This window comes from Hipposideros armiger, unplaced genomic scaffold, assembly GCF_001890085.2.
Source record: "Hipposideros armiger isolate ML-2016 unplaced genomic scaffold, ASM189008v1 scaffold_3333, whole genome shotgun sequence".
Taxonomy (NCBI): Eukaryota; Metazoa; Chordata; class Mammalia; order Chiroptera; family Hipposideridae; genus Hipposideros; species Hipposideros armiger.
Window position 1 is genome coordinate 8,400 of NW_017734595.1, and position 10,954 is coordinate 19,353.

A 10,954-nucleotide genomic window follows, 5' to 3' on the forward strand; every position below is an offset into this window, starting at 1 on the left:
CTTCCCCCGTGAGTCTGCCTCAAACCCCAGATTTCTCTCCCTGGGCAGTAAACTAACTACAGTGACTCCAGACTCATGCCGTTCCGGGGTTGAGCTCCTGTGGCTGAGCGTGCGAGTTCTCTGTGGCCCTCCTGACACCTCTTCTTTCAGTGGTGAGAGGGGAATGAAGTGTGTGGCCCTGAGATTTGTATGGAAACAAAATTTATTAGAACAGTAGGCCAAAGAAACCATGGAGGAGATTGTTGTAACATCCACATAGCACTTAAGCAGCTATTTATCTAACTCATGTCTCATCATGAAAGTGGAGGATTTGCTTAACCAGTTATTTGTGTCCTCATTACACTCTTGGGGGGTAAGGGGTCAGAAGATTCCCTCTGAAGCCCCCTCAGGCTGGGGTATCAAATGTGTGGTGGCTACATTTGTCCTGTGACTGTTGCCATGAGACTTAATGCGAATGACACTCATACTCCTCCGCAAACATGAGGCTTCTCCCCTGAGTGTATCTTCTGGTGTCTGATGTGACTTGATTTTTGTGTAAAGTTTTGCCCACACTGCGTACAAACATAGGGCTTCTCCCCTGAGTGTGTCCTCTGGTGTATGCTGAGATGTGTCGTTCGACTGAAGGCTTGCCCACACTCCCTGCAAACGTAGGGTTTCTCCCCTGAGTGTGTCCTCTGGTGTATGATGAGATATGACATTCGACTGAAGGCTCGCCCACATTCCCTGCAAACATAGGGTTTCTCCCCTGAGTGTGTCCTCTTGTGTCTGACGAGACTTGACTTATCACAGAAGCCTCGCCCACAGTCCCCGCAAACATGAGGCTTCTCCCCTGAGTGTATCATCTGGTGTCTGTTGTGACTTGATTTTTGTGTAAACTTTTGCCCACACTGCGTACAAACATAGAGTTTCTCCCCTGAGTGTATCCTCTGGTGTAGGATGAGATGTGACGTTCGAATGAAGGCTCGCCCACACTCCCTGCAAACATAGGGTTTCTCCCCTGAGTGTGTCCTCTGGTGTATGACGAGATGTGACGTTTGACTGAAGCCTCGCCCACACTCCCTGCAAACATAGGGCTTCTCCCCTGAGTGTGTCCTCTCGTGTCTGAGGAGGTTTGAGTTTACACTGAAGCCTTTACCACACTCCCCACAAACATAGGGCTTCTCCCCAGAGTGTGTCCTCTTGTGTCTGAGGAGATTTGAGTTTTCACTGAAGCCTCGCCCACACTCCCCGCAAACATAGGGCTTCTCCCCTGAGTGTGTCCCCTGATGCTGAATCAGATTCTCCGGGCAGGGTTCCTCTGATTGCAGGTGATTTCCTGCTGATGTTCCTGGAAGGACCTGACAGGGGTGACTGCTGCCCACATGCTGGCTGAGGAGTTTCTTACTGGAGAAGGCCACAGAGCAGGAGGAACAGGGATGGATCTTTGGTTTTGTTCCTGCCGAAAGAGAAAGTTTGAGTCAGGGCAGGTGTTGACAAGGCTGCCTGGGCCGTATGCTCTGTGTCCTGCTGAGACCGGCCCCACTNAACCTCACCTGGTTCCCACCAGCTGTGCTTCCAAGGGTCTACACTGCACTTAGGAAGAGCGGCATGTACCAGCAGTTGATGGGGGGTTGGAAGTGGGTCCATATGACCCCCCATAGGACTCCATGTGTTCTTCCAAGACCACAGCTGACCCTCAGATGTGACCTGGACCCCACTTTTGTGGGGGGCTGAACAGGGAGGGTACGAGCTCCACACCCTCAGGCCTTGAACTTTTGGGGTCCAAACCCCGATTTCCACCAGCAGAGGAGCCTGTATCCTTCAAGATCGAGGGTCTGGGGACCCCCTCACAGGGCCCACCCTAGTGCCATGATGCCAACGCAAGCCTGGGCTGGGCCTCCCCAGCAAGGCCTGGGCAAGGGAAAGGGGCTGGGCGTGGTGTGAGATCCAGCTTTTACCTTGCCTCTTCCTGCCTCTGTCTCCCCATAAGGGTAATTATGGTGCCCGCCCACAGGGTGTAGGGAGAATAAAAGGAAGAGAAATGAAGTGCTCAGCGAGCTGCCTGTTAAACATGGTGACAGTGAGGCCTTTTAGTTTCCACCGCAGGCCTTAAGCAATCCAGCCCTCAGGGGTGTGAGGCTGTGCCAGCAGGGACTACACAGCCTGATGAAACAGGCTCCGGAGTCAGCAGGGGACCGTGGGGCAGTGGGCAGCTCAGCTGTCAGCCCTCAGTGTCGCCCTCCTTGCTTGGCTGGGATCCTTCGCCTTGCTGCTTGTACCAGCCAGAACTCAGGGCTGGCCTTGGCTTAGGGGTGGTGGTCTGGACCCAAGTCCTTCCCCAGCCCTCCCTCCTACCTTTTCCTCAGTTCCATCCATTGCTGGCCATGGTCCTCGAGCCTGGAGAGCCAGAGGCAGAGGCCCTGGGCGGGGATCCCTGAGGCAGTGTCCAGCACGTGTGTGGTCCTCGGGCTGTGGACTGGCTCCATGCCTCTGTCCTGGGCCACGAGATGGTGGCAGGGATGAGCGAGTGGGCCCAAGCGGTGTCCACACCAGCCTTAGAGTAAACAACCCCAGCCGGGCAGAGTCCCTAACTCTCCCTTTGGGGGAGGGGGGCTGCAATTAATGATCAGCATGCGAGGCTGCGGTGTTAGCACGCTGAAATACAGTTCATAAACCAGCTGACCTGTCCCCCATCTGCCCCCACTGGGCCCCCATGCGCTCCACCCAGCCACTGAAGGGTACCTCTGGCACAGAGGCCTCCCTTTCCACCACTCTTTGCTGCTGGTCAGTGCTGGTATGGACGCCAGACACGGTCTCCTTGTTCTCCCAGAACACAGCTCTCTGTCCCCTGGCCCATGGGTCACCGGACCTTAGCCCCAGACAGACGAGGGGACAGAAACCCCGGTCCTTGCCTGACTCCCTACCTCCGGGGAGCCCAGGTGTCGCTGGAGCATGCGCAGCCTCGGGACGCCCCGGAGCTCATGCCTGGCTAATTCGGGACACCTCGAGGCGGTCAGAGGTCACCCCACGCCCGCCACCCTCAGAGTTAGGGAAGGCCTGGGGCACCTCCCCCTGCTGGCCCCTGTCTCTTTTCTGTCACCTCCCAAGACCCGGAGACAAAGTGTCTGACCAAACCGGGGGGGGGCAGGGTAGGTCCACCTCGGTGCCCGCCAGTAGGGCTGCAGGGAACTTCGTTCAGGAGGGGGCACAGTTGGGCAAACTGGGCCAACAAACCTGTGGGGGCCACTGAGGCTATTCCAGGGGCCGGAAATGGTGTCCAGGGGACTGGCGGAATGATGGGGTGGGACTCGAGCAGGTGCTGGACAGGACAGGGGCTCAAGGGGCGGGTCTCGAGGGTGGGACAGGGGCTCAAGGGGCGGGTCTCGGGGGGGCGGGGCTGGGTCTGGGGGTCAAAGACACATTTACTGAGTTTCAGAGCAGTTTACCCTGCTCAGGCCCCAAGAGGCCTGCCTGACTCCAGCTGTGGAGGACTCTGTGCTGTTCTGGGTTCTTGGCTGAACGGTCCGCCCGGTGACTCCCTCAACTGCAGACGTCAGGCAGCACTCACTTCTCTGAGCCTCCTCTTCAAACCGAGAACTGGCTGCCAGCAGCTGACAGTTGGGCAGGAGGAGTGTGTAAACATCCTGCTCCCTCCACAAGGTGATCTGAGGCCGTGTGAGACAGCGGAGCAAGGCTGAAGCCCAAATGCCTTTTTACAACAGCTCTGGGAATCGCTCTCCATGATGTTCACACAGGTCAGCCCTGTCCTTTGAAGGAGAGAAGGTACAAGGACGTGGGTGGCAGAGGTGGATTTCGGGGGCCATCTTGGAGGCTGGCGGCCATGCTAGGAATTTGGTCTGTTGCTGAATGGGGAGGAAGAGGGTACAGACCAGTCTCCCCTCACCTTGANAATCCCACTGTCTAAATAAGTGTTCATTAGATAAATTAAAGTGAATCCACTGTCCCCAGTGAATCTAGGTCCATCAAGGTCTTTTCCAGGACCCAAAGTTTGTCTACTATAGAGATGTACATTTTGAGGACATGTGCTATATTTTATCTCCATTTTCCTAAAGTCTTGGTACAAAAGAGCACTGTGTGGAGAAAAAAGAGGAACAGGGGGCTGAAGGGGACCATCAAGGGAGGCTTGATGAGAAGGGGAGGACTAGGGGCTTGTGGTCAATGTGTGTCCTGTCTAGAACCCAGGGACCGACCAGCCTTACCTCATCCAGTTGGCCTGGGATTTGTCCGTTCCATCCACATACTCATAGCAGTTTCCCCCTTTCTTGATCTGAGGTTCAGGAAAAGAAGTTAAAGGCTTTGTTTTGGTGGGAAGGTAGTAGAAGAATCATCCTACTCTACTGTCATCCAGGCGCTTTCAGCCTGCATGGATCCCACTGCCAGCTGTGACCACATGATGTGCCTCTCACTCACCATCCACACGCCAGAGTCCACCTGTCCACTCAGCAGGAGCCCCACACGGAGGAGGCACTCCACATTGTCTGCACCACTCTGCTTCCACTTACCCTCCTGTGTTCAAACGAGAGCGCCATGTTCTCACAAATTGCACTCAGCACATAGAACTAAATGTACCGTCCTCATGTATGTCCCAGCATGTAGGTGTGGGCCCCCAACCCACAGGGGACAGGGGACAGGTGGATGCTTCTCACCTCCCAGGTGTATCCGTTCTTAGTCGTCTCTTCATCTTCTGTGACATGGCCCTCAAAGGGGCCAAAGTTCAGACCCAGCGGCAAATCGGACGCCTCGTTCCACACTCCGAGCCCAGCCTCAGGGATGCCTGAGGGTCTGATTACCAGCCCAGGGGGCAGAGTGAGGACTGAGCGGTCGGGGTGCCCCTTGTCCACCGCACTGTCCTTTACAAATGTAGGTGGCCCATGAGTAGCACAGCTGTCAATGAAGTAGATTCGACATTTCTCGCAATCTGGAGGCGAGAGCAACAGGGTTTAGGGAAGGTGTGGTGCATGTTCCTGAACATAGAGAGCTTCAGAGACAGCATGGGCAGTCACATCACTGAGCCTCAATCCTGTAATCCAGGCCACGAGAGGACGGGAATGACGGGAACCACATGACCATCCGACACTATTGTATCAAGACGTAATAGCCTTGCACCGGCCGAGTGGCAAGTTGGTTAAGAGCTGGCTTGGGATGCTAGAGGGCCCCGATTGGGATCCCACATATGAGGGCCAGTGACACTGCCCTCTACAGCTAAGATGCTGAACAACAGCTCAACCTGGAACTGGNGCAGAGCAAAGGCCTCAGCAGAGGTCTTTCTGGTTAACACCCATTTCGTGCTCACTAGGAAGCAAAGAATGTTCTGAGCTCTAAAAATGGGGAATTTTACAAGTCACAAAACAAAGACCCTGAGAGGTGTGACCTGTCCCAAGGAACAGGTAACAAAGGGTAGACCTAGTAAAGGGTAGACTCTAGTAAAGGTAGACCCAGGCTCAAATTTCAGCGGCCCAGTGCTTAGGAGAGCCATCTCTCAGAACTGCTGCAATCGCACATGAAGATGTGAAAATTAGAAAAGGAGCCACTCCGGGCTAAGTAATTAGGAAGAATTTCCCCCCTCTGCCTGACAAGAGAGCAGGCTGGTGACAAGAGAAAGGGTTGGACTTTGGGCCCCACCAGGCCTCTCCACCAGTAGTATCTTCTGTGGGAAACAACCAGTCCAACCCAGGAGTTCTCTGACTCTGGGATTTGCTCTCACATGGAGGAAGGTCTGAAGGCCCACTTGGCTCAAGCTGCTGCAGCTCTCTGGTCGTCAGTGGTTGATGTTGGTAGAGACGGTGTGCCAAACCTTGGTGCGGGGATTTTCTTTCCTTTTATACCCATTTCTTCTCTGAAAATAAAAATCGGCGCTCAGGTAGAAATTTCGGAAACTGAAGTCAAAGTTTCTAAACCTGCTGCTGTCACTTGAACATTTCAAAGGACCTGAGACACCTGCCATGGGGTGGTGGCGAGCCCATTCTCTCTGCCATTCCCCACTCCGTAAATGCCCACACCCACATCTGAATCATGGCCCTCCTTGGGCAGGGAGGAGGCCACTGACACTTGGAACAGAAGGAACCCGGTCCCTTCCCACTCCTCTGTTGGGGGTTACAGTCTGGCCCTCCCTATGTGGGAGCGCCCCTCCTAGGCTCCTACCCCTGGGTACAACCTGCCATCCTCCCAGCCATTGGCTGCTTGGCCCCAAGGCAAAGCGAGGGGGTGGGTAGGAGGGCGGGCTGGAGATTAGTGCATGGGGGCACCAGGTGGGAGCCTGGGGGCGTGAGATTAGAGCCTGGGTGAGGGGCAAGATAAGGGCCTGGGGGCGTGAGGTGATGGTCCTCCTGTGCAGGGAGACCACTGGAGCTGGTGTGGAGGAGCCCAGGGGCGGGGCCTGGAGCGATTCGCCAATTAGTGCAGACTCGGTTGCCGCAGACGCCACACATGAGCACACAGCTTGGGCTGCTGGTGTTTGCCCTGCACGGACCCCCAAGTGATCCCGCTTGTTACCATGCGTGTCCCCCCCAGTGTGAAGCCACATAGTTCATGTGACTTCTCCTGCACTCCGACTTTGCTCAGCTTTTCAGGAATCCACAGTCTCCCCGTCTGTGACATAGGGATGATGGCAGCGTCCCCCACTGATCCTGAGATTAGGGGCCCGTCTGGCCTAGAGTGAGAACGTGGTAAAGCTTCGCTTGGCGGTTCCCCCGTCCCCCACACCTTCCTCAGGGCTGGGTGGGCCTGAGTGAGGGTCAGGCTGGCTGTGTTCCCTGCACCTCCTCTGACACTTCTCTGTCCCCACAACCCCCAGTGACCTTCTACAAAGCAAAGCTCCTGGCCTTTGGGATCCCCCTGGACAACGTAGCCCCTGCACTGGACTTCTGGCTGGGTGGCACCCCCTTTTACACACCCAGGACAGCCGGCCTTCATTTCTTAGGTTTGTCTGTTCTGCAAATGAAGGCTTTTCACTTGTGCAACGTGTCCGGTCGCCTGCTGTGGGAGAAGCACTGTCAGGGCCGTGGCCCTTCGGCTCCCTCCCCTGCTGCCCATCCACACGCCCTCCCACCTCGGGCAGGCAGCACCAGCCGAGCTCTGCCCAATGACTGCAGCAGCTGTGCAGATGCCAGCACCGACTTTATTGATGCCCAAGTCACAGTTGCCACTGGGAAATGAGGGGCCAGAACCCCCCACAGAGAGTGGGGCCTGAGGCCCCATGACGAGCATGGAACCCACTGTGGAGGGCTGGGGGTGGGTTAGGGGCCACGGTGAAGGGATTGGTGCTCGAGGCCGGCTGGTGGTCAACTCCCGCGGTACGTGGTGTAGGACCAGGGGCTCAGCAGCAGGGGGACGTGGAACTTGTGGGTCTCGTTGGTGATGGTGAAAACTACCTGTGAGGGCCAAGGAGGCACCAGAAGACAGTGAGGGGCCTGCACACAGCTCACCAGTATCCTGGTCCCAGCACTGCCTGGGAGACTCCAGCAGCCCAGACTGTGGGTCAGGGGATGGATCAAGGGGAACAGGAACCCCCGGGCCAGCTAGAGCCCGATAGTGGAGAACTGAAACCTGGTGAGGGCTGGGGATGGGACTGAGTACTCCCCAGAGAAGGAGATTGTCTTGAGGGTCCCTGGGCCTGCCGGGTTCCCCAAGGGATGTGCACCCTGAACAGGGCCGGGTGAAGTGGGAGGCAGTACAGTCAGGCGCAGTGAGCTGGATGGGCTTGGTGAACACCTCTGTCCACGGGGGCTGTGTCAGCCACGGTCCTGCCCCCACAGCCTGAACCAGGGACAAGGCAGGGCCACCTTCCTTCTGGGGGCCCAAGGCAGGTGAAGTCCCTGCCTGTCACCACCCTGGGAGAGTGGGAGGGGCGCTGGCCACTGCAGGACCTCACCACGGTCACCGTGAGCCACAGGCCCCCACCCTCTGGCCAGCTTGAGGTCCTCACCTCCACATATGGGTAGAAGCTCTCCTGCCCCCTTTTCCTCCAGTAGCCCTCGGTGTTGAAGAACAGCTTGTAGGTGCCCGCCTTCATCTGGCCAGATGACAAGAGCCCAGGACAGCGGCCATCGGGGTCAGTGTAGCTGGAGTGGAGTGGGGAGAGGGGAGGGGATGAGGTGCCACCTCTGCCTGGCTCTCTGGGTCTGCACACTCCGCAGCCTCAGATGCCCCTGCAGCCTGNTCTACAGCTAAGATGCTGAACAACAGCTCAACCTGGAACTGGGCTGCCGTGAGTCGCCAGTGACAGCGTAGGCTGCAGCCCATGGTGCAGTGGGTTGCCGTGGGCTACCGTGTGTGTCCTGCAGCCAGCATGACCAGCCATCCAGAGGCTGGCAAGTGACTGCCTCACCAGGGAAGAGCGCAATAATAATACCAACATAGGCCAGTGAAGTGACTTCCTCCACAACTAGACTGAAGAACAAAAGGAAAGCAACTTATCTGTTTCCTTTCCCCTGATTCTTCAACGCTGTTCCTCTCCCCCAATTCCCCATTTAAAAAAAATTCTTAAAAAAAAGGGGCCGACCGAGTGGCTCAGTTGGTGAAGAGCTCGCTCAAGAGTTTGAGCTCTGAGCAACAGCGATTCAATGCCCGGCTCGAGCTGAGCTGCCACTGATCTGCCAAAAGGTGGCAGGATGACTCAGCTAAATAATAATAATAATAAAATAATAATAATAATAAATAAATAAATAAAATAAAATGAAATAAAATTAGCATAAAAAAGATGTAACAGCCTTGTTTGTGAGGGTCACTTACACAGGTAGTCATCATCCTCGGGCTTGCTGGCCTCTTGGTACATACGGCCCCTTCTTTCCTGCGGGCTACACATCTTCACTTCAATCTTCTTTTTCCTAGGTCCTAAGTTGGAGAAGAGTAGGTGAACGACGTGGGCTCTGGGGTGCTAGTCCCTGTTTTGCCAGAAAACACAAAATGTCCCCCTATCAAATTATCACCTGTCTTTCTGTATACTCTGGTATTCCTTCCTTAACTGTTGGTTCAGAGACTCAGACTCCACACTGACTACAGGTTCAATTTTAGTGTCTAGATCTTCCCATTATCAGGCTTAACTTCCAAGCCTTTTGCTTTACAAAATGGTTCATTCACATATCTACTCATTCAGAAAATATTTGTTGAGGGCACATTATGTGTTAGGCATTGAGCAAAGACCTGGGTATACAACACCAATAAAGCATGGTCCCTTATTATCATAGCCGGATTTACTGGACAACTTGGATGTGTCAATTATTTTAAATGCAACTTAATGCTTTCAAACAATGTATGAGCTAGGTATCCTTATCTTCACTTTACAGATTAGCTTTCAGGAGCCCAGAGAATGTATAAGATTTACCCAGAGCCCCAGTGCTAACCTCAGGGTTCAGCTTAGTCCAGATTAAACCCAAAGTCCACCCCACATACCTAGTCCATACTTATCAACCTTTCCAGAGGACTCAGAAGAACTAAAGACCTCAAACTCTTTTCTCTTACCCAATTTTATTCTACAGCGCATTCCAGAGGTACTTGCTTCTCCAGGAGGGGACGCTGGTTTCTGGGCCTGCTCTGAGCCACTTGCCTTCGGCAAATGTGCTGTTCCTGACAATTCCTTCAAAGCAGGTTTGTTCCTTGATGCTTCCCTGGGTGTTGCCTTCAATATGAGAGCCACATATTAAAAGATAACCTGTGTTTCCTTAATTCTNAGGGACTTTCAAGAAGCATCAGAGGCAGTTTCAGTCCTTATATAGATGGCACTGCAGTGACCTTTCCCCATAGACTTCTCTTGTAAGTCACATTAAAGAGAAAAACCACAGGCCGTAATTGGTGCCACTCGTGCTAAAAGCCCATGAAACCAAACCTAGATTTAATACCTGATCTAATTGTAGTCTCAGCCTCTCCCAGACACCATCTTCATCAACCAGTCTGGAGTTTTCTGGTCAATACCAGTAAAGGTTGTCTGTGGACCCTCTCCATCCCACCCCATAGAAAGAAGAGGCAATCTGCCTGATAAAATCTCTTCCCCCAAAGATGTCTCCACTCACACATAATCCTTTCTTTTGTTAATAGCTCCCTTGCCCACCCTTCTTCGTATAAAAGCCGTCCATCTTGTACAATCTTTGGGGCGCCCTGGTAGTTGCTACATGGGTTTCTGCTGATTCATGAATAAAGCCAATTAGAACCTCAAATGTACTTGTCTGAATTTAGTCTTTTAAAAAGCATATCACATGACACAGTGTCAGCAGCTATTTTACTCTGTTGAGAGCTGACTTAGGTGGAATTGTCCTCAGTGACGTCCTACATGGGGAAAGGATCTGTGAAGTCCGGAGACACCCAGCCTGGGGACCCACAAATATAGAGGGAGGATAGAGTCATGGTTACAGGGAGCATCTGCATAGCCCTGAATCTGAGTCTCACATTTGAAAAGCATGAGGACCCCTATGGGCCTGGGTCTCCATCGGGAAGTGAGACTCAGACTGGAGAAGACATAGTGCCTATGTCCCATTGACTGTAAATGGATTTTAATCTGAAATGCAGCTGGGGGATAAAAAATGCAAACAAAAATAAAAATATCAAAATTGTTCCTAAGAGTCAAACGTGTATTAAATGAATCCTTCATTTCTGAAGCATTTGATTTGAAATTCTACTGATTTTAGACTGGATTTTACCCTACGAGTTGGGCCAGGCACATTTCCAAGAACCCTTTCTTTTCCTGCCATTTTGAAGAAGAGCCAAGCTGCCCACCTGTCCTTGCCCTAAGCTTTCGCTTCCACTTTCGGCCCAACTTGATGCCCAGCTGGTGGCCGTACTCGTCCCCGTACCAGACCAGCAGTTCACAGCCCGGCCTGACGACCTGGCAGGTTTGGTAGAAAATCTGCCTGTGATACTGAAAGGCCACCAGGTTCTGCTCTTCATCATGCCGGGCACAGTTCACATACCTGGGATTGAGACAGGCGAAAGTTAGGAAAACCACAGGCGATAAGTGCCCACT

General features: G+C 53.7%; 1 protein-coding gene across 1 annotated transcript; it reads right to left on the reverse strand.

Annotated features, from left to right (window-relative positions):
* Positions 1-341: 341 nt before the first annotated feature.
* On the reverse strand, positions 342-10,901 carry LOC109378765 (histone-lysine N-methyltransferase PRDM9-like; the record flags this gene model as incomplete). The annotated part of the gene is given in 8 exon segments (XM_019635051.1): positions 342-399; positions 401-473; positions 476-1,383; positions 4,200-4,267; positions 4,647-4,918; positions 8,731-8,832; positions 9,460-9,616; positions 10,718-10,901. Coding segments are annotated over 8 exon segments (1,822 nt in total), but the record flags the coding sequence as incomplete, so codon positions are not given.
* Positions 10,902-10,954: the final 53 nt, after the last annotated feature.